The 24,685-nt window shown below is 38.0% G+C and overlaps 1 protein-coding gene across 1 annotated transcript in view; it reads left to right on the forward strand.

The window, feature by feature from the left end:
- The window catches only part of SKAP1 (src kinase associated phosphoprotein 1), a 298,649-nt gene that overhangs the window by 38,053 nt on the left and 235,911 nt on the right, over window positions 1-24,685 (forward strand). The window contains exon 2 of the mRNA XM_049861482.1: window positions 11,545-11,650. Coding sequence (XP_049717439.1) covers window positions 11,545-11,650 — 106 coding nt within the window. The remainder of the gene's footprint in view (window positions 1-11,544; window positions 11,651-24,685) is intronic.

Genomic DNA, 24,685 nt, shown 5'->3' on the forward strand with positions numbered 1-24,685 from the left:
GTGAATCAGAAAGAGTATCCTTATGGAGGGTGAAGTATTAAAGTGTGTATTTTATTCCTATTGATGATTAAAATATAAATTATTTTTAACTACTCTCCATGTGGTGGTGGTGGTTGTTAGGTGCCACCGAGTTGGTTCAGACTCACAGTGACCCTGTGTACAACAATGAAACAGTGCCCTGTCCTGTACCATCCTCACAATCATTGCTGTGTTTGAGCCCGTTGTTGCAGCCACTGGGTCAGTCCTTCTCATTGAGGGTCTTCCTCTTTTTTGCCGACCCTCTACTTTACCAAACATGATACCCTTCTTCAGGGACTGGTCCCTCCTGATAACATGTCCAAAGTATGTGAGACGAACAAAGTCTTGCCATCCTCCCTATTAAGGAGCATTGTGGCAGTACTTCTTCCAAGACAGATTTGTTTATTCTTCTGGCAGTCCGTGGTATATTCAATATTCTTCACCAACACTATAATTCAAAGACATCAATCCTTCTTTGGTCTTCCTTATTCATTGTCCAGCTTTTGCAAGCATATGAGACAATTGAAAATACCATGGCTTGGGTCAGGCGCACCTTAATCCTAAAAGTGACATCTTTGCTTTTTAACACTTTAAAGAGGTCTTTTGCAGAAGATTCACTCAGTGCAGTACATTGTTTGATTTCTTGACTGCTGCTTCCATGGGCATTGATTATGGATCCAAATAAAATGAAATCCTTGACAACTTCGATCTTTGTTCATTTATCATGATATTGCTTATTGGTCCAGTTTTGAAGATTTTTGTTTTCTTTACGTTGAGGTGTAATCCATACTGAAGGCTGTAGCCTTTGATCTTCGTCAGCAAATGCTTCAAGTCCTCTTCGCTTTCATCAAGCAAGGTTGTGTCATCTGTATATCATAGGTTGTTAATGAGTCTGTCTACAATCCTGATGACATGTCCCTGTTCATACAGTACAGCTTCCAGGATTATTTGGTCAGCATACAGATTAAATAAGTATGGTGAAAGAATACAATACTGACAGACATTTTTGCTAATTTTAAAACATGCAGTGTCCCTTTGTTCTCTTTATACGGCTGCCTCTTGGTCTATGTACAGGTTCCTCATGAGCATAATTAAGTGTTCTGGAATTCCCATTCTTCACAGTATCATCCATAATTTGTTATGATCCATACAGTCGAATGCCTTTGCATAGTTAATAAAACACAGGTAAATGTCTTTCTGATATTTTCTACTTTTAGATAAGATCCATGTGACATCAGCAATGATGTTCCTTGTTCCATGTCCTCTTCTGAATTCGGCTTGAATTTCTGGCCGTTCCCTATTGATATATTGCTGCAAATGTTTGTGAATTATCTTTAGTATGTGTGATGTCAGTGATATTGTTTGATAATTATTTTGGATCACCTTTCTTTGGAATGGGCACAAATATGGTTCTCTTCCAGTTGGGTAGCAAGGTAGCTGTCTTGCAAATTTCTTGGCATAGACAAATGAGCACCTTCAGTGCCACATCCATTTATTGAAACATCTTAATTGGTATTCCATCAATTTCTGCAGCCTTGTTTTTTGCCAGTGCTTTCAGTGCAGCTTGGACTTCTTCCTTCAGTACCATCGGTTCTTGATCACATGCTACCTCCTGAAATGGTTGAATGTTGATCATTTTTGGTACACTGACTCTGTATTCCTTCCATCTTCTTTTGATGCTTCCTGCATTGTTCAATATTTTCCTAGTAGGATCCTTCAATACTGCAACTTGAGGCTTGAATTTTTTCTTAAGTTCTTTCAGCTTGGGAAATGCTGGGTGTGTTCTTTCTTATGGTTTTCTAACTCCAGGTCTTAAAATTTCATTATAACATTTTACTTTGTCTTCTCAAGCCATCCTTTGAAATCTTCTGTTCACCTCTTTTACTTCATCATTTCTTCCTTTCCCTTTAGCTATTCTGCGTTCAAGAGTAAGGTTCAGAGTCTCCTCTGACATTCATTTTGCTCTTTTGTTTCTTTCCCGGCTTTTTAATGGCCTTTTGCTTTCTTCATGTCTGATATCCTTGATGTCATTCCACAACTCGTCCGATCTTCGGTCATCAGTGTCCAGTGTGTCAAATCTATTCTTGAAATGGTCTCTAAATTCAGATGGGATATACTCAAGGCCATATTTTGACTCTTATGGACTTGGAAGGCACTCAAAATACAACTGTGAAGGAGCTGCCTCCTCATAGAGTCAGCTTTAATGACGTGGCTGGAGTTAAACTTTTGGGACCTTTATTTGCAGATGTGGCATGACTCAAAATGAGAAGAAACAGCTGAAACATCCATTAATAGTCAGAACATGGAGTGTACGAAGTACAAATCTAGGAAAATTGAAAGTCATCAAAAATGAAATGGAACACATAAAGATTGATATCCTAGGCATTAATGAGCTGAAATGGACTGGTATTGGCTGCTTTGCATCAGACAATCATAAGATCTACTATTCTGGGAATGATAAATTGAGGAAGAATGATGTCACATTCATGGTCAAAAAGAATATTTTAAGATGTATTCTGAAGTACATCGCTGTCAGTGATAGTGTAATATTCATATGTCTACAAGGGAGACCAGTTAATACGACTATTATCTAAATTTATACACCAACCACTAAGCCCAAAGATGAAGAAACTGAAGATTTTTACCAGTTTCTGCAGTCTGAAATTGATCAAACATACAATCAAGATGCATTGATAATTACTGGTGATTTGGAATGCAAAAGCTAGAAACAAAAAAAGAAGCATCAGTAGTTGGAAAACGTGGCTGTGGTGATAAAAAGAATGCCAGAAATGGAATGATAGAATTTTTCAAGACCAATGATTTCTTTATTGCAAATACCCTTTTTCAGCAACATAAACGGCAACTATACACATGGGCTTCACCAGATGGAATATACTGGAGTCAAATAGACTACATCTGTGGAAAGAGATCATGGAGAAGTTCAATATCATCAGTTAAAACAAGACCAGGGGCCAATTGCAGACAGACCGTCAATTGCTCATATTGCAAGTTGAGGTTGAAGCTGAAGAAAATTAGAAAAGCTGAAGAAAAATTTTCCCCTTAAACATCGTTTTGTCTGTAGCTTCTAGAACATGACTAATCAATAGCAGGAGTAACTGGCAAACCAGTCTTGTTTTTTATTTTAATGATCAAATGACAGTTTTTCAGCAATAAATATGATGCTAGTACATGGAACCAGGGATATCATTGCTGATGTCAGATGGATCCTGGCTGAAAGCAGAGAATACCAGAAGGATGCTTACCTGTGTTTTATTGAGTATGCAAAGGCATTCGACTGTGTGGATCATAACAAACTATGGATAACATTGCGAAGAATGAGAATTCCAGAACACTTGATTGTGCTCATGAGGAACCTATACATAGATCAAGAGGCAGTTGTTCGGACAGAACAAGGGGATACTGATTGGTTTAAAGTCAGGAAAGGTGTGCGTCAGGGTTGTTGTATTCTTTCACCATACCTATTTAATCTGTATGCTGAGCAGATACACAAGAAGCTGGACTATATGAAGAAGAACAGGGCATCAGGATTGGAGGAAGACTCATTAAAAACCTGCGTTATGCAGATAACACAACCTTGCTTGCTGAAAGTGAAGAGGACTTGAAGCGCTTACTCAAAGACCAGAGCCTTCAGTATGGCTTACACCTCAACATAAAGAAAGCAAAAATCTTCACAACTGGACCAATGAGCTACATCATGATAAACGGAGAAAAGACTGAAGTTGTCAAGGATTTCATTTTACTTGGATCCACAATCAACAACCATGGACGCAAACCAAAAAAAAAACCAAACCCACAGCTGTCGAGTCGATTCCGACTCGTAGTGACCCTACAGGACAGAGTAGAACTGCCCCATAGAGTTTACAAGGAGCGCCTGGTGGATTCGAACTGCTGACCTCTTGGGTAGCAGCCGTAGCTCTTAACTACTACGGCACCAGGGTTTCCACCATGGAAGCAGCAGTCAAGAAACCAAAAGACGCATTGCATTGGGTAAATCTGCTGCAAAGGACCTCTTCAAAGTGTTGAAGAACAAAGATGTCACCCTGAAGACTAAGGTGTGCCTGACCCAAGCCATGGTACTTTCAATCACGTTATATGCATGTGAAAGCTGGACAGTGAATAAGGAAGACCAGAGGAGAGTTGACGCCTTTGAATTGTGGTGTTGGCAAAGAATATTGAATATACCATGGACTGCCAAAAGAACGAACAAATCTGTCTTGGAAGAAGTACAACCAGAATGCTCCTTAGAAGCAAAGGATGACGATACTGTGTCTTACATACTTTGGACATGTTGTCAGGAGGGATGAGTCCCTGGAGAAGGACATCATGCTTGGCAGAGTAGAGGGTCCGTGGAAAAGAGGAAGACCCTCAATGAGGTGAACTGACACAGTGGCTGCAACAATGAGCTCAAGCGTAACGATTATAAGGATGGCACAGGACCGGGCAGTGTTTCGTTCTGTTGTGCATAGGGTCACTATGAGTCGGAACCGACTCAACGGCACCTAACAACAACAACAACAACAACGTGGTATGTATATATACATACATATATGTACATACACAGACATATATACTTAAGAAGATTTTTTTTTGTTTATATTTTACTAGTTTTGTCACAAACAGATAATCAGAGAAGTTTTTTTTTTTTTGCCCCTTACCGAGAAGCTTGTATGGATTTTCTCCCTTAACCTATTAAATAAATATATAATACATCATATAATATTGAAACATTTTTATATTCCCAGGATAAACTTTATATTATTCTTTTAATATATTTCTAGGTTTGTTTTGCTCGTATTTTATTTAAAATTTTTGTATCTATAATAACTTTAAACTGTGGTTTCTTTACGTGCTCTCTTTTTGAATTAGGGCTATTCTAGCTTTTAATAAATGATTTGAGAAACTTGCCTCTTTTTCTATGCTCTCGGATAGTTTATATAGAATGAGAATTATTACTTAAAAATTTGAACGATTTCATGCATAAAACTATCTGAACCTGAACAGTTTCGGCTGAACAGTTTCATTGATATAATTCGCATACCATGTAATTCACCCTTTTAAAGTGTACAATTCAATAGATTTTAGTATCTTCACAGAGTTAATGTAACTATCACCAGAGTCAGTTTTAGAACATTTTATTATGTAAAAGAAAATGCGAATTCCTTAGCCTTCCCTCTGCAACCACTAATCTCCTATCTGTCTCTGTAACTTTGCCTGTTCTGGATCATGTAAATGGAACCATACAGTATGTAGTCTTTGGTATCTGTCTTCTTTTTACTTAGCATAATGATTTCAAGGTTCATCCATGTTGTAGCAAATCTCAGTATTTAATTTCTTTTTATTGCTGAATAATATTCCATTGTATGGATATACCACAGTTTATCCATTTATCAGTTGATAGATATTTGGGTTGTTTATTTTTTTGGCTATTAAGAATAATGCTGCTATGAATATTGGTATACAGGTTTTTGTTTGAATGCCTGTTTTCATTTCTCTTGGGTATATCTCTCGTAGTGGAATATCTGCCATATGGTAACTTTTCTGTTTAGCCTTTCGACTGCCAGATGGTTTTTCAAGGCAGCTGCACCATTTTACATTCCCACCAGCAATGAATGTATGAGGGATCCAATTACTCCACATCCTCGGAGCACTCATTGTTGTCTGTTTGATTGTAGCCATTCTAGTGGGTATGAAGTGGTATCTCCTTGTGGTTTTGATTTATATTTCCCTGAGGGTTAGTGATGTTGAACATCTTTTCATGTGCTTATTGGCTATTTGCATATCTTCTTTGGAGAAATGTCTATTCAAGTCCTTTGCCCATTCTTATACTTGAGTTATTTGCCCTTTTTATTATTGAGTTGAGTTTTTTACATATTCTATATACAAGCCTCTTATCAGCCATGTGATTTCCAAAAAATTTTTTCCATTCTGTGGGTTGTCTCTTCACTTTATTTATGGTATCCTTTGAAGCACAAAGAGATTTTAATATTGATGATGTCCAACTCATCTATTTGTTCTTTTGTTGCTTGTGCTTTTAGTGTTATATCTGAAAAACCATTTGTCTAATTGAGGATCACAAGGATACATGCATATGTTTTCTGCTAAGAGTTTTATAGTTTAAACTCTTACATTTAGATCTTTGATCCATTTTTTTTTTACTATGCTTTAAGCGAAAGTTTACAAATAAGTCAGTCTCTCATACAAAAATTTATATGCACCTTGCTTTATAATCCTAATTGCTCTCCCCCTAATGAGACAGCACACTCCTTCCCACCACTCTCTTTTCGTATCCATTTGGCCAGCTTCTGACCCCCTCTGCCCTCTCATCTCCCCTCCAGTCAGGAGGTGCCAACATAGTCTCAAGTGTCTACTTGATCCAAGAAGCTCATTCTTCACCAGTATCATTTTCTATCCCATTGTCCAGTCCAATCCCTGTCTGAAGAGTTGGCTTTGGGAATGATTCCTGTCTTGGGCTAACAGAAAGTCTGGGGACCATGACCACTGGGGTGCTTTTAGTCTCAGTCAGACCTTTAAGTCTAGTCTTTTTATGAGAATTTAGGGTCTGCATCCCACTGCTCTCCTGCTTCCTCAGGGGTTCTCTGTTGTGTTCCCTGTCAGGAAAGTCATCGGTTGTAGCCAGGCACCATCTAGTTCTTCTGGTCTCAGGCAGATGTAGCCTCTGGTTTATGTGGCCCTTTCTGTCTCTTGGGCTCATAATTACCTTGTGTCTTTGGTGTTCTTCATTCTCCTTTGGTCCAGGTGGGTTGAGAGCAATTGATGCATCTTAGATGACCGCTTGCTAGCATTTAAGACCCTAGAAGCCACTCTCCAAAGTGGGATGCAGAATGTTTTCTTAATAGAGAAACCATGGTCCCCAAAGCCCTGCCCCTGCTACGCTGGCCTTTGAAGCGTTCAGTTTATTCAGGAAACTTCTTTGCTTCTCGTTTGGTCCAGTTGTGCTGACCTCTCCTGTACTGTGTGTTGTCTTTCCCTTCACCTAAAATAGTTCTTATCTGTTACCTAATTAGTGTAAACCCCTCTTCCTCCCCCCTCCCTCCCCCATCTCGTAACACTCAAAGAATATTTTCTTCTCTGTTTGAACTATTTCTCGAGTTCTTCTAATAGTGGTCTTATACAATATTTGTCCTTGTGCAACTGACTAATTTCACTCAGCATTATGCCTTCCAGATTCCTCCATGTGATGAAATGTTTCACAGATTCATCACTGCTCTTTATCGATGAGTGGCATTCCATTGTGTGAATATACCATTATTTATTCATTGATCTGTTGATGGGCACCTTGGTTGCTTCCATTTTTTGTTATTTTAAATGGTGCTACAATGAACATGGGTGTGCGTATATCTGTTCATGTAAAGGCTCTTATTTCTCTAGGATATATACCAAGGCGTGGGACTGCTGGATTGTATGGTAGTTCTATTTCTAGCTTTTTAAGGAAGCGCCAAATCAATTTCCAAAGTGGTTGTACCATTTTACATTCCTACCAGCAGTGTATAAGTGTTCCAGTCTCTCCACAACCTCTCCAAGATTTATTATTTTGTGTTTTTTTGGATTAATGCTAGCCTTGTTGGAGTGAGATGGAATCTCATTGTAGTTTTTTTGTTTTTTAATTTTTATTGTGCTTTAAGTGAAAGTTTACAAATCAAGTCAGTCTCTCACACAAAACCCCATGTATACCTTGCTACACACTCCCAGTTACTCTCCCCCTACTGAGACAGCCCGCTCTCTCCCTCCACTCTCTCTTTTCGTGTCCATTCCTCCAGCTTCTAGCCCCCTCCACCCTCTCATCTCCCCTCCAGGCAGGAGATGCCAACATAGTCTCAAGTGTCCACCTGATCCAAGAAGCTCACTCTTCACCAGCATCCCTCTCCAACCCATTGTCCAGTCTAATCCATATCTGAAGAGTTGGCTTCAGGAATGGTTCCTGTCCTGGGCCAACAGAAGGTCTGGGGGCCATGACCACCGGGGTCCTTCTAGTCTCAGTCAGACCATTAAGTCTGGTCTTTTTATGAGAATTTGGGGTCTGCATCCCACTGCTCTCCTGCTCCCACAGGGGTTCTCTGTTGTGTTCCCTGTCAGGGCAGTCATCGGTTGTAGCCGGGCACCATCTAGTTCTTCTGGTCTCAGGATGATGTAGTTTCTGGTTCATGTGGCCCTCTCTGTCTCTTGGGCTCGTAATCGCCTTGTGTCCTTGGTGTTGTTCATTCTCCCTTGATCCAGGTGGGTTGAGACCGATTGATGCATCTTAGATGGCCGCTTGCTAGCGTTTAAGACCCCAGACGCCCCTCTCCAAAGTGGGATGCAGAATGTTTTCTTAATAGATTTTATTATGCCAATTGACTTAGATGTCCTCTGAAACCATGGTCCCCAGACCCCTGCCCCTGCTACGCTGGCCTTTGAAGCATTCAGTTTATTCAGGAAGCTTCTTTGCTTTTGGTTTAGTCCTCTCATTGTAGTTTTGATTTGCATTTCTCTAAAGGCTAATGATCGTGAGCATTTCCTCATGTATCTGTTAGCTACCTGAATGTCTTCTTTAGTGAAGTGCCTGTTTATATCTTTTGTCCATTTTTTAATTGGGCTATTTGTCTTTTTGTAGTTGAGTTTTTGCAGTATCATGTAGATTTTAGAGCTCAGGTGCTGATCGGAAATGTCATAGCTAAAAACTTTTTCCCAGTCTGTAGGTAATCTTTTCTTTTTACTCTTTTGGTGAAGTCTTTGGATGAGCATAGGTGTTTGATTTTTAGGAGCTCCCGGTTATCTAGTTTCTCTTCTGCATTGTTAGTAATGTTTTGTATACTGTTTATGCCGTGTATTAGGGCTCCTAACATTGTCCCTATTTTTTCTTCCATGATCTTTTTTGTTTTAGATTTTATATTTTGGTTTTTGATGAATTTTGAGTTAGTTTTTGTGCTTGATGTGAGGTATGGGTCTTGTTTCATTTTTTTGCAGATGGATATCCAGTTATGCCAGCACCATTTGTTAAAAAGACTGTCTGGTCCCCATTTAACTGACTTTGGGCCTTCGTCAAATATCAGCTGCTGATATGTGGATGGATTTATGTCTGGATTCTCAATTCTCTTCCATTGGTCTGATCCATTTTTTTGTTAATTCTTATATATAGTATGAGATGGGAGTCCAGTTTCATTCTTTTCATGCAGATATCCAGTTGTCCCAGCGCCTTTGTTGAAAAGACTACTCTTTCCCCATTGAATTGTCTCAGTACCCTTGTCAAAAATTAATTCACCATAAATATGAAGGTTTATTTTTAGATTCTCCGTTTTATTCCTTTGATCTATACATCTATACTTATGCCAGTATCACAGTGTCTTTATTGGTGTAGTAAGTTTTGAAATTAGGAAGTGCTAAGTCTTCCAACTTTATCCTTTTTTCTAAGTTTGTTTTAGATATCCTAGGTTGCTTCAATTTCCAGATGAAATTTGGAATCAGCTTACCAATTTCTGCAGAAAAGTTAACTGGGATTTTTATAAGGATTACACTGAATGTGTAGATCAGTTTGGGGAGTATTGCCATCTTAATAATATTAAGCATTTTGAACCATGAACATGGGATGTCTTTCCATTTATTTAGATATTTTTTAATTTCTCTCAGCAATGGTTTATAGTTTTCAGAATATAAATTTTACATTTATCCTTGTTCCTAAATACTTAATTATTTTTATGCTCTTTTAAATGAAATTGTTTTCTTAATTTCATTTTTGGTTTGTTTGTTGCTGCTGAATAGAAATACAATTGATTTTTGTGTATTGATCTTGTACCTGCAAACTTACTGAGCTTGTTTATTAGTTCTGATAGTTTTTTTTTTTTTTTTTGAGTGAATTCTTTAGAGTTCTCTATATGAAAGTTTAAGGAGCAATGGTTAAGCACTCGGCTGCTAACCAAAAGGTCAGGGGTTTGAACCCACCAGCTGCTCCGTGGGAGAAAGATGTGGCAGTCTGCTTCTGTGAAGATTGCAGCCTTGGAAACCCTACGGAACAGTTCTGCTTTGTCTGATAGGGTCGCTGTGAGTCGGAGTCGACTTGACATCAGCAAGTTTGGGTGGGTTTTATGTGTAAGATTATGCCACCTGCAAATAGAGATAATTTTACTTCTTCTTTTCCAACATGAATGCCTTTTATTTCATTTTCTTGTCTAATTTCCCTGGCTATCACCACCAGTACATTGTTCAGTATAAGTGGCAAGTAGACATCTTTGTCTTGTTCTTGATCTTAGCAGGAAAACATTCAGTCTTTCACTGTTAAGTATGATGTTAGCTGTTGGTTTTTTATAAATGTCCTTTATCAGGTTGAGGAAGTTCCCTTGTATTCCTAGTTTATAGAGTGTTTTTATCATGAAGGGGTGTTGAACTTTGTCAAAAGCATTTTTCTAAGTCTATTGAGATGATCCTGTAGTTTTTGTCCTTTATTCTGCTAATATGGCATGTTATTTTTGCCTTTTAATTCAGCTTCCCATTTCCCCATTCTTTAGTACTCAGAGGACCCTAGAGAAACCTATTAAATGATGTATGGAATAGATGTGATGCAGGGCTTTGAAGCTGACAGTAGTCCTCTGTGAAATTCTCAATTTCTAGAACTTTCTACCTCATCAAAATTCCTGGTGATGGCTCTCTAGAATTTTTGTTTGGTGTTGAATGATGTGAACATAAAACAAATTTTTAGGTCTGCTTCTGTAACCCAACCGTACAAATTCATAACATTATTTTGATGGTATATATGATACAGTTCTATATTACTGGCACAGTGTTTGGAAGTGAAAAATTTAAACTCTTATTTATATGCTTTTTAGAGACGATAATCCTTTTTATGCAGACTAAAGTACGTAGCTAGTATTTCTGGCAGTTATAATAATTACAAGTGTATTTTGTTTTTGAAAATTTGTAGATGTCCAATTTTTCTTCAGCATAACATTGATTTGTTTCATATTATATATTTTAAGCATGTCCCTATTTTATAATGTATGCTCATATTAATTGCAGTTTCCTTCTCTTGGATACATTTTTCTTTTCCATGTGGGTTCCTTCACTTGGTTGCATTGTCATTTTCATTGATGATGTATCTGCTAATTAATTTCTCTTGTTTGAATGCCTGCCCTTTTTGTTCTTGATTCTGTAGTTCAACCCTATTTTTTATTTCAGCTCTATTTATTGGTATTTCTTTCTAGCTTTTATTGGCCTGTGACCTTCTGTGACTGGTTTGTAATATTTACATGTTTATAAAATTGATAGCCCATCCTCTGCCATCAGTAGTAACTCACATTTAAATGTTTCTTTAAAATTGCTTAGAAAACAGTTATTTCTTGTGGTTAATATATGCTCTAGCTTTCTAAACCCATAGCAAGGTCTTGGATTATCAGAGTGTGTCACTTATAGGTATGTATCAGGTTTTTAAAAGAGAAAAAATACCTATTAATCCTTCAGATTTTTTTCTTTTTCCCTTAGCTTCTTTTATGTTGACCAACTTTCCTTTTATTTTAGATGCTGAAGAGTTCCTGTTGGAAGGTTTGCGGAATGAGAACCTCAGTGCTAGTGCAAGAGATCACAGAGAACATATTCTGCGGGGCTTTCAGCAAATCAAAGCCAGGTTTGTATAAACTGGTTCCATTATTCTTCTTCATATGCTTTAAAACAACTTATAATCAGTGAAACCTATTTTAATATTGTATAAATTAACCAACTAAGACACACATGTCATAGTTCTTTATATTTGGTAGAAGCTTAGGTTTACTGAATTAATTGGAGGCAAGCATAGTGTAGTTAGTTTATCAAAATAAAGATATTTTAAGTTTCCGGGATAAACTGAATGCTTCAAAGGTCAGCGGAGCAAGGGAGGGGGTTTGGGGACCATGGTTTAAGGGGACTTCTAAGTCAATGGGCAAAATAATTCTATTATGAAAACATTCTGCATCCCGCTTTGAAATGTGGCGTCTGGGGTCTTAAATGCTAACAAGCGGCCATCTGAGATGCATCAATTGGTCTCAACCCACCTGAATCAAAGGAGAATGAAGAACACCAAGGTCACACGATAACTATGAGCCCAAGAGACAGAAAGGGCCACAGGATCCAGAGACCTACATCATCCTGAGACTAGAAGAACTAGTTGGTGCCTGGCCACAACCAATGACTGCCCTGACAGGGAGCACAACAGAGAACCCCTGAGGGAGCAGGAGATCAATGGGCTGCAGACCCCAAATTCTCATAAAAAGACCAGACTTAATGGTCTGACTGAGACTAGAGGAATGCCGGCGGTCATGGTCCCCACACCTTTTGTTGGCCCAGGACAGGAACCATTCCCGAAGACAACTCATCAGACATGAAAGGGACTGGACAGTGAGTAGGAGAGAGATGCTGATGAAGAGTGAGCTACTTGTATCAGGTGGACACTTGAGACTGTGTTGGCATCTCCTGTCTGGAGGGGGGATGGGAGGATAGAGAGAGTTGCAAGCTGGCAAAAAGGTCACGAAAGGAGAGACTGGAAGGGGGAGAGCAAGTGGGAGTACGGAGTAAGGTGTATATAAACTTATATGTGACAGTTTGACTTGATTTGTAAATGTTCACTTGAAGCTCAATAAAAGTTAATAAAAAAAAATAAAGATATTTTGATAAGTATGTATCTTAAGATAATTTGTTTTTAGCCTTGGATTTTTATGTTGGCATTAACTGAATACCTTTGTATTGTACTAAAAAATGGTGAAAGCTAAACATTTACATTTGTTCAAATTACTAAAGAGAAGGTGTTAGTAGTATGAGATAATCATTTTTTGTTAGGATTTTTGGTCCTGATTTTATTTCTACATCTCCTTCCCTAATAGAAAACTTAAACCAAACTCATCCAGTTGAGTCTTTGACCATATTGGAATGTTTTATTTTTAGACTAGGGGGGAGTATCATGTGCATTAAGTTGTTTTTTTTTTTAATAAGAAGCCCTGACCTAGTTTGTACATTTTAGAATGTAAGCATCTGATAGGTGCGTACACTTGCTTGGGGGAGAAAGAAATAAAAATCTTACTTCACAACAAATTTCCCGATTACTTCTTGCTTGAAATGTGGTAGCTGAATGAGATTCAGGGATAAGTGAGTGTTACTTTAACCTTTTCTCACCTGGCAGCCATGTGGTTCAGAGTGTTTGAACTGAGCGCTTTTAGAAAAGGAAGAGCACCTGCAGGGTTATGACTGGGATTTAATTTGCGTGGCTGACTGTTCTTAGCATCTACTTTAAAAACATCATTGAAGCACCTTAGAAGCTTGGGATTTTATCCTTTGGAAGGGCACAGCCAGAATTTATTCCCTCCAGGAATGTCAGAGACCCTCGCAAGATGCCCTGCTGGATCTTAATCGATCTTTCCTGCTCGCTAATTAAGCATCACTTTTAGTCAGCAACTGGGGACTGTGTAATTATCAGCCTGGGTTGCCCTGAATAATTGAAACCAACAGAATGCAGAATATAGGGACTTTCAGCAAAAATGGGAGTATCTTTAATTTTTGGTAGGCTGGAAGAGTGTTTAAAACACATTTCTCCATAATATGTTACTTTGTTAGTAGGTAAGTTTAGGCTTACTGTGTACCTAAAGGCTTAGTTATTAACTTACAGAATTTTTTATTTTCACAAGTTTTGTCTTTGCATGACAGGATTATTATAAGGATGGCATGAGGAATCAAGGTGGAATCTATTTTAGATTGTGTTATAGGGAGAGGCTACCCTAAATATAATTGTGTATATGGTGGTGTTATTTGGTATAATTGTTTCTGGGATAAGGAATGCAAAAAACTTGTACTGCATTTGTAGGGACAAATAAACAGTTCCCATATTTGTACCACAGCAGTAGGAAAGGGCTAAATTTTAATCTTAAACTGGTAATAAAAGGAGAATTTATGGTAACTCTTTACCGTCAGTTTCATATCCTTCTTAGTCCTCTCTTTGAATGCACACATAGACACACACGAATACTTTGAAGCTGTATTTTTTTATGGTACAGAGGGTTCCTCATTCTCAAAGAACTTGCTGTGTGGTTTGTGAGGTAGACATTCAGGAAATCATCAGCAAGAGGTTTAGGAAACATCTGCCTTGTTGATGGGAGTTTTCTGTTCATTGATTTGTTGCAAGAAAGATGACACTTTATTTAGAATTTCATAATTATCAGATCACTGAGGAAATGAGCAGCCAGAAATTAGATACTATACAAGAAAATGGAAAAATGAGACTTTCCTTTGGCAAACTGTTTGAAATTGCCTTATATCCCCCATTCAATCATCATGCCACTAATGTAAACTTTCTTTTACAGAACCCCCGTCTTTAGCCATATTACCTCCATAGCCCCGTTTATGGCTGGTCAGCATTATGCACTTGGGTTTATATGTATTGGTACTGATTGGTTTGAAAGTACTGAAAGCTTGCAAAATGCCAGCCACATTTACTTTTGTTACGTGGCAGTTGTATCTCCCCTAAAAAGCTGGAGATGAAAACAAACTCGGTAGGCATCAAATCTGAGAGTATATAGCAAACTGCCAAGTAACATGAAAAAAATTATTGAAAGTGATTAAAATTTTTTATCTTTAGTCATATTAAAGCAATAGTATTTTAGGTTTTTGGTAGATTTTTTTGGATAGGAACCTATCTAAAACTTTAATTTCACTCTTCAGTGCTTATTTGGAAGGTTAGTAAGAAACCTTTAGCGGGATGATCTGGGAAAGCCACTAGATAAATAAAAATACTATTTTTTGGTGGGGGGGTATTATTTCCCACTTCTATCTTTACTGTTTTCCTGCTTTCATTCTTCCATAATGTTGAGCTGCTCGAGAGTGAAAAGGGTGGAGAGAAGTAAAAATAGCACTGTCTCTGATTCTTGGTAAGCTATAGGAGCTTGGCCCTAATATTTATGGCTGGCTCAGAATTGAGTAGTATTCGCCACAGTTGTGAACTTGCTGTAAGTTAAAGCATCTGACTCCATCATAGTGGTTACAGTGCGCTATTTGCCACCTTTCTGTTGTGTAGAGTGACTGACCACAGGAGATGATCGTTGTGTCGAGTCATAGGTGTCCTCCAAGTGCTCATCTGTTTTTCAGTCCAAGTAGCTTAGGTATTCTCTCTCTTCCTAGACGTCAGAACAAAAACTAAAGTCTTACCTGTATTTGCATGTAATTTTTTGCCTTGAAAATGTTATCAGTGAAGGGTAATGCTTTCCATGTAAGACAAAACTGATGGCAATTTCTGTGATTCCAAGGAAACGAAGCCCTGTTGCGAGTATTTTGATGTTCTGAGCTGTGATTTTCATTGCTGTTCTTCAAACTGCCTTCTCATTTAAACCTAAGAACTAAAGTCTTTCACATTCCAAGTCCAAGTTTTCATTCATCTCCTTAGAGAATGGTTAGGATGAAAGCCAGGCAAAGGCTCCTCCTGCTTTATTACGGTGGTCACTGCAGGATTAGCATCAGATGTTAGACACCTGGAATGAGGCAGACATGATCTACACTCAGAAGCTTGATGTCATTCTTATGCATTTGGAGAGACGGTAGAGCATTTCTTAAATGTTTGATTCAGTGGAGGCCATCTGACAGCAAGAATACTTTGAGAGTGGGGGAAGGGATGAAGAAAATAGAATATTTTTATTTTTGTGGTAGGGATAAATTCTCTCTTGATGGCCCTTTTTGGGACAACTAGTCATTTATTCTCACTGTTGGAAGTGAAGGCCAGAGCCAATGGAAACAAACTTGGAGTATTGTTTCCTTCTTTGAAACTTAATAATGCTAAAGGAGTTCCAAGAAGAGACAGGTAGATTTATAGCATACTGAAATAGAAAGAAATAAAGAAATAACTTTATGCAAAGGGTTATGGCATAAAACCCACAAAACCCAGGACATTTAAAGTACAGGTGAAATAGTATCTTGAACATGTCTCATTGTGGGTGGCTAGTGTATGGCCCTGTGTGAAACATGATACGCTAGTACAAACCTCTTAAAAATAATTCAGGCTTTCTTTGGGAACTTCACGTTTTTCTCTTCAGTTTAACATTGCTTTTTTTCAGTTTTAAAACAGGATTTAGCTGAAGACTAGATAATTCCGAAGTCTTTGTATTATAGGCAGAAAGACAAGTTAGTTTAATAAAACTCTTCAGAGAAAAAGTTTAAAGTAGTGTACTATAAATATCACTACCATTAATTACATAAAGAGTTTTTTTCCCTTAAGTGTTGGTTATTGAGCTTAAAACCCCCAAAACAAAACATATTCAGATGAAGTAGGCTTATTAAGTGAACTAAAGTGTAATTGTGCTTGGATGCTAACCTAAAGTTTGGCAGTTCAAAGCCACCCGGAGACGCTTCAGAAGAGATTTGCTTCCGTAAAGAACACAGCTGAGAAAACTGTATGGAGCACTTCTGCTCTGTAACCCGTGGGATTGCCATGAGTTGAAATTAACTCAGTGGCAAGGAGTTTGTTTTTTGTTGTTTTTTTTAAATGTATAATGTGCTTTTAGTACATTTGTGTTACAAGTTTTGAGATTTGCTCTTGATACCTTTTTCTGTGGTTTAATTTTGCTACTTATACTGGAGCTTTATTGTCAACTCAGAAGAAAGAATAGGAGGTACTTGTACAGTCCATCTAAGCTTAAAGACTCTGAAAAGACAGCAACGGTTGGACCACATCTTGAAGATTAATACTTCATTTCTTGATTCTCAGTCCTATCTCTCCCTCCCATCCTTAAAAGGAAGGAAGAAAACAAAAACCTACAACTTCAGTGTTATCTCTCAACTGATCAGTTATATGCCAGATACCTATATGGGTTTTCTTTTATTCAGTTAATATATATTGAGATTGCACAATTGTGTTAAAGATTTTTGAAATCTACTTAGCTGGTCATTAGGTGTTATTGCTCCTTTAGTCTAAAATGTTCTATAGGTGAGATTGATAAAATATTAACCGCTGTTGGTCTCTTGACTTAACTTTTAAGACCTGGAAAGGAAGGTGATCTTCTTATGTGTTCCTTCATGGCAAGTTCTCTGTTCTAAGCAGACTTTAAATGTATAACTCACCTTTTGATTTTATGATGGTGATTATTTTCCTTCTTCTTTCACTTGTGAGAGTATCTTGGATTTGGTAGCAACTCCAAGATTAAACAGACCCTTTTTTCCCTTTTGCACTGGGGCATTGTGGTAGTATTAGTGGACAGAAGTTTCTCCTGCTGAGTGTCTCATAAAATGAACATTATATATCAGTAACTCTGAAACGCAGCAATATTTTCGTATTTCTCATGCTAAGCAATGAGTATAGTTTTTTTTTTTAATCTTGGATGAATACATTTGCTCCTTTCAAAACTTTTTATTAAAAACATAGAAAAGCTTCTCAATAATTTTTAATGTAATAACCAGTATAGTCCTTGGTGATTCAGAATAAATGGCTAATAATAAAAGTGCGTTTATGATATTTTAATTTTAAGTCTTTAAAATTTTAGATTAAAGCTCAGGAAAGTGCAATTTTAAGAGAGTTTTTGGATCACTAGCACAACGAGGCCATATGTAATTCTTTCTAGGACTGAGCTCCTTAAACAGAACTGTATGTTCTGTCAAGAGTAAAAAGGAATTTTGACATGTGACCAGTAGTTAGGCAGGTAGCCGAACCCGCGCCCTGCTGGTTGGACTCCCCCATTGGGTTGTCTTTAATAAGCTGAGCACTGTTCTCCAACCGTTTAGTTAGGTTGCTGAAATTTGCTTTATTTCTAATGGAATTTAACCCAGCATTAGCACTTGGGCACATTCCTGTTATCTGCTCAATATGGATTCTTCTTAGAAAGTCTCAGAAAACCGTTGGTGTCCATTTTTTACTATATGAAGCTTTTCTTTTTGTCTGTAAATGGAGGCTTTTAATTCATGCATTGTGTAAAAAGGATCATTCATATGAAATTACTGTCTTCCTTTTACCACCGTTTGCACTGGCCTTGATTTTAGTCTCATTTGATATGGAGCTAGTCTTTTGTCTCTGCTATATTATTTTCTCTGCTTGTAGGAAGCCAAAGAAAAAATGCCTCTCTGCATTCATCTATTTGTGGATTTCCAGGAACTTTGTGGCTTGGGGCCTTCCTGATTGTGGTTTTCTCTGATTTACATGTTTTCTCTTGCTTCTAATACAGTCCCATTCTGTATCCACTTTCTGTGATGAAGTGAAACTGGAGCAAATGGGAAGGAAATGGGCTGGATCAGCTGTCAGGAACTATACTCTTTGTTCTGATGCTGTTTCCCTAACACTTTCTATATGTATTGCTCTTTGTATATAATTTCCACAACAATTGAAGATTCTTCTATTGGTGATCTTATGTTTTCTTTCTAGGTCACCTCCCCAAAATCTTGTTTGGAATTAAATTTTTTACAAATGTTGCAAAAATGCAAACAATGCCTACTAAACCTTAAAATCTCTATTTGATTTCTTTCATGATGTCACTATGAAATTTTCTTTTTAATTTGGAAAATGATTCAGGAAATTTCATTTCCTTGGGATTTTATTTTATCTCATGATTTTGTCGAAAATGAGTTGGGCCTAAAGTGGGCTTTTATAATCACTCCGTGTGAATCATTTCTTCTTTAGAAGCTGAATCTTCTCTCCTACTGTGTAGCCTCATCTAGTCTCCCCGAAGTGCAGTGCTAGCAGGGTTGATAATGAAATGTGAGCCTGCTTATTACTCTCAGCAAAAGGTTCAGAGAAGATAGGAAAAGAAAAAAAAAAAATCAATCCCACAGGAACTTTCTGAGTGCAAGATATCCGTATTTAACCCCGTGTATTTAAAATGGAAATGAGATATCTCAGGGTTTTGGCTTTTGATTTATACAAGATGTCATCACCTCCTTTGCAACGGGAATATTTTACAGACCAACTGCTGACCTGTTTGGGAAAATCTCAGCCTATTGCCTCAGGTCTGATGTAGTTTCTTCATATTTCTTTCAGATCTCTCAGCAGTGCTTTGCAGTAGCTTTGATTCTTCAGGCTTCAAAGGGTGCCCCTTTCAGGGCCAATCTTCTGAAAGGAAAAAAAAAAAAAAAAAAATCAGCATAGGGGAACCAACAGCTCATAAGAAAAGGAACAGCCATCCCAGTGGCAACTCTTACTGTAGTCAGACAATTAAGAGGGAATTTACAAACCAGCACTACCAACGTTTTGCAAAGCCAGGAAAATCCCAATTTGGTGCTAGTGCTTTGTTGTTACAAAATCCCCACTTGGAGTGACCTGGTCTTAAATACTGCAGCCTCGTAATTGTTTTTGTCATAGATAAAGCATGGTTTATATAAAATGCATAATAATTAAATGCTCAGATTCAGGCTCCCTCCTGAGTTTGTGAGCCTTGTTAAGGTTCTCATTATAATTTACAGAAACTTTATGCCCACATAATCTCTAATTAGCTATTTCTCTAAGTTATATCAGTGAGTGAATCTCATTTGTAAATTCTGTCATAACCACAAGGCCCATTTTACAGTTTGGCAGTTGAAACTGTCTACCATGTCTAAGGAGCCCTGGTGGCACAGTGGTTCAGAGCTCAGCTGCTAATCACAAAAGGTCACAGTTCAAATCTACCAGCCGCTCCTTGGAAACTCTGTGAGGCAGTTTTACTTTGTCCTATAAGGTCGCTATGAGTCAGAATCGACTAGAAAGCAGTGGGTTTGGTTTGGTTTGGTTTTTACCGTGTCTGAAAGTTACCTTTGTTTCTTCATTGATGAGAGAACTGATATATAGAAAAATGACTCAAAAAATCAAACTGTAGGAGGTGGATTTATATGGCTGTTCTTTTAACTTTTCTGCATGTTTGAAATTTTTCGTAATTTCATGTTACAAAAATCAAGATCACTGGTTTGACTTTATATTTTAGAAAATGTAGACTTCACCCTGGTTTCAGAAAACCATAGACTACCTCGATTTGGGAACATAATAATACATATTTGTAATTTTTTAGGATGGGAATCTTCGAGGAGTAACCTTGCTATTTTGTATGACGGTAAACTAGGGGATAATCCTTCAGTTTGTTGTTTCTGACATAACTAAGAGGAAATATGCAACTTTTATACTTCTTTAAAACTTCTAGGCCAGCAATTATTGAAAGCTGAAATTCAATTCAAACATTCTGCCCAGGGGATCCTGAAATTTTTGATTTTTTTTTTTTTTTAAGGAAAGGCAATTTCTGACTTTTCTCATAAATTTGATAAAAGGAAAGCTAATATGAGATTGGTAGTCCGGTAGGAAATGGAACTCAATTTTACATTTTTTAAATCATTTTATGGTATTAAAAATGACAGGGGTTAGAAACAAAGCTCTTATTCTTTTATTGAACTAGAATTGAAAGTGGCAGAAAATCATTTTGGCCCTAGTGCAGTAAATGTTATCACTAAAACATGTTCAGGGAATATTAGGACAGTCTCTCAAGCACCAGAGACAAAAGTTCACAAAACAAGAACTGATTTCTCTGTCCTTATCTTGAAGTTATTAGATGTACAGGAGATGAAAGTATCTTAGCTCTAAGAGGACAGGGGATGGAGTATATACTGAAAATGGTAATGTCTCCATTCTGGAGAGAGGAAAAATAGAGAGAGACTGTGGTGGAATGGGTATCTCAGCAGTGACAGCCATGGTGGAGGGAGTTCAGAGGGACAGGAGAGTAAGCACCTGAAGCAGTCCCAGGACTGCGAGATCCAGGATCAGAGAAAATTATAGTTGTGTAATTTTGTGAACTGATGATGAAAATGGTAAGAAAGCAAGTGATACTATGTACTAAAAGAAGACCTTCTTGGAGATTTTATTTAATAGAGAGTTTGAACTGGAGCTGTCAGCAGCTACTTTATTTTGAGAATCTGCTAGGAGGGAAATTGTAAGTCCATTTGGGAAAAACCAATCATTTTTTGAGTGTGCATTGTGATTATTCTTCAGAATTTTGTGTAAATGGGGCAGGTTGGTAGGCATATGTTTGCTGATCCTAAAATGATTAAAATTCAGAATAAGTAAGACTCTTGTGAAATTGGGTTTTCAGGTTCCAGCCAGTGTTCTATACTGCCATATGGCATAACTAGAATTAATTGCTGTTCCTAGTCTCTTATTCTTTTACTGAATATTTAGGTGCTTTGTTTGAAATATTAGAGGTTCCACAGAAGTATTTAATCACATGAGATAAATGTTTGACATATTCATGAAAGCAGTGTGTGTAGCTAGTAGTAGCTCAGAGGAAAAACTCCTGGTGATGATTTCTAGCCCCCCTCCTTTTTTTTATTAGACAGGGATTGGACCAGACTATTAAGATAGAAAATGGTGCCGGTGAGGAGTGGGCTTCTTGGATCAAGTACACACATGAGACTGTGTGGGCAGCTCCTGTCTGGAGGGGAGAGGAGAGGGCAGAGGGGGACAGAAGCTGGCTGAATGGACACGGAAATACAGGGTGAAGAGAAGGAGTGTGCTGTCTCATTAGGGGGAGAGCAACTAGGAGTACATAGCAAGGTGTATATAAATTTTTTAATGAGAGACTGACTTAACTGGTAAACTTTCACTTAAAGTACGATAAATTTTTTTTTTAAAGTGAATGAGAGGATCAGCAAGGAAAGAAGATTCTCAGGACTTCTGTATATCAGTGTAAAGAGAAAAGGTAAAGCAAGGAATCTTTTTTTGCTAGAGTTTTAAGCTCCTTGATACTGAAAGTATGTCCATGGACCAACGATATCAGCATCACCTGGAAACTTTTTAGAAATGCAGAATGTCAGGCTGTATTGAATGAGATCCACTGAGTCAGAACTGGAACCCCTGGGTGGCACAAATGGTTAAGTGCTTGACTACTAGCCGAAAGGTTGGTAGTTCGAATCTACCGAGAGGTGGACTGAGCTAGAAATTTGCTTCCAAAAGGTCACAGCCTTGAAAACCCTATGGAGCAGCTCTACTGTGCACACATAGAGTCGCCAGGGGTCAGAGTCAACAACAGCAATTAGAATCTGCATTTTAATAAGATCCCGAAGTTATTTATACATTAACGTTTCAGAAGCACTGCTCTAACGCACCAAATAGTTTTAAGTTCACTTTAAATTCAGTTTCCCAGAACTTAGAGTACATATTTCTAGATATTATAAATTCCCTAAAGGCACGGATGGTGTTACTTTTTTTTTTTTTTTTAAATGGTTTAGCATGATGCAGCCATGTGCTATGAGCTCAATAATGTGAGTCAAGTGGGGGAAAATGTTATAGTTGTGTTCTAGGTCCCAGGCTAAACCTTACAGCAGGAGGCTGTCTTTATTTTTTCCCCAGAGATAAGGATGATTTCTTCTTCCTGAGTGTTGGGGGATACAGAGCCATTTGTAAAGATCTCTTCAAATGTCTTCTATAATAACATTTCTTTAACATTCTAATTGGAGCGCTGATAAAAGATTACAATACTGCTGACCATGTATTGGAGTTGTTGGAGCATGGATGTCAGTCATTCCAGCCATCCTTGTTACCCGTCACCAGTCCTTGGTCATCCATTCATCCCCACTCAGTTCTGTACTTCCTTGTCTTTACCATCTCTCACTTTCCCGATCACTTTTCTTCTAACATTTCCACCAGTGTTCCCTATAACCCATTTCCTGTTATGATCAAACTCCACTGTATTCTCAACCTTTTTTCTCCATCTGTTGTCTAACTCAAACCGGGCTGTCTAGCAGGTCATTGTTTTGCTTCCAGTCATCTTAAATAGAATTTGCTTATTATCCAGAAGTGCTGTTGGCATTCTTCAAGTTCCTTGGTGTCACTACTAGGCCCTTATAATTCCATCTTGTTCAAAACTTCTTTACATGGCTTTACAATTCTGTTTCTCAGTTGTGTTTTGAGCTCAGACTCCCTGTTCACACTATTTGAGGATTGCAGCATTGACTCACAGTTGTCCTCTTCACTCCACACTTGCAACTGCCCCTCAGAGATCCCTTTTCTTAAATTTCAGCTATTCTCTCTCAATTACATCTCTTCATTTATCATATAAATATACTCAAGTCTCTCCTAATATAAAGAAAACCACTATGCCCTACGCAATGGTTTCCTCTCTAGCTACTGTCTTGTATCTCTTCTTCTATAGACAAGCTTCTTGAAATAGAAGCCTAGTCTAACTATTTCTGGTTTCCCATTGCCTGGTCACTCCCTAGTCACTCTTTAGTCCCCTATAATCTAGAGTCTGCTCCTATCAAGTGATTCTTGTTTAAGTACCAGTGACTCTCTAATTGCTATATCCAGGTGACACTGTCTAGTCCTTGTCTTATTTGATCTTTCTGCAGCATGTGACACTGTTGATCACTTTTTCTCAAAAATTAAAAAAACTCTCCCTCCCTTATTTCCTATGATAATGGTCTCTCTTGGTTTTCTTTCTTCCTTGCATTTATGTTCTTTTTTAGACTACTGCTTCTGTCCTGTCCTCTTCAGTATTGTCCTTAGGCTTGTCTCTTTCTGCACCACATTCTTCATAGATTTGCATATATGTCTGTAGTTCCACAACCTCCCCTGTGCATAGATGACTTCCAATTCTATATACAACTCAGTAGCAGTTCTCTCTCAAAGCACCAGACAGCATCTTGGAAAGCTCCTTCTGAGTAGTTCATAGATACCTCAAACTTCACAAAGCTTAGGCAGACCTCACTAGAGGCCTACTTGACAGCCACCCTCTGTTCTTCTTTGCCAACAAAACCCCACCAGCCCAGGGATGAATCATGGTTGCAAAGCCATTTGCTTTGCCAATGTTTGATCTAGGATGATGTTGTTGTGTGCTATTGAGTTGATTCTGACTCATAGTGACCTTATAGGACAGAGTGGAACTGCCTCATAGGGTTTCTAGGCTGTAGTCTTTATGGGAGCAGATCATTAGGTCTTTTCTCTCACAGAGCTGCTGGTGGATTCAAACCACTGACCTTCTGGTTAGCAGCTTAACCACTGCACTACCAGGGCTCCCTGTTCTAATATAGACATAGGGTATAGTTTGGCCAAAGAAATGTTAAGAAGGCTTCTGATGGCCTCTCACAGGAAAGTCTTAAGCTTGGGAGACAGAAATATGTTGAAATGCAGTAACCACCTTAAGACTTAAGAGTGGACTCCCTAAGATGTTAGAACAGAAATATGGGAAGAACCTGGGTCCTTCATAACCATGTTGGGCTCCTTCCCCAAAGCCTGGAATCAGCTGTCTCCAGGCTTTTTGTTATGGAGGAAAAATAAACTTCTACTTGTTTAAGCTACTGTCAGTCAGATTTTCTGTTATTTGTAGCTAAAATAGTCCTAACTGATTGAGTGTCCAGAACTGAACTCATTGTCTTATATTCTACTTCTCTTTTTTCTAGATCCAGGCTGCCAAGGCAGAATCCTGGGAGACATTCCTGACTCCTCTGTCTTCACTCTTCAAAATATCAATGAGGCCTATTGTTTTGTCATCCTAAATCTGTCTTCTCCTTTTTATTCTCTTTGTCACTGCTTAAACTGTAGCCATACTCAGAGCATTGTAAAATTCTCCTTTCTGGCTCTCTGCCTCAAGTCCCTCACTTTTCTAGTTTATTTTGCTCCTCCATTCTGCTGAAAGGGCAAACTTTTTTTTTTTTTAATTGTACTTTAGATGAAGGTTTATAAAACAAACTAGTTTCTCATCAAACAGTACACATATTG

This window comes from Elephas maximus, chromosome 19, assembly GCF_024166365.1.
Source record: "Elephas maximus indicus isolate mEleMax1 chromosome 19, mEleMax1 primary haplotype, whole genome shotgun sequence".
Lineage (NCBI taxonomy): Eukaryota > Metazoa > Chordata > Mammalia > Proboscidea > Elephantidae > Elephas > Elephas maximus.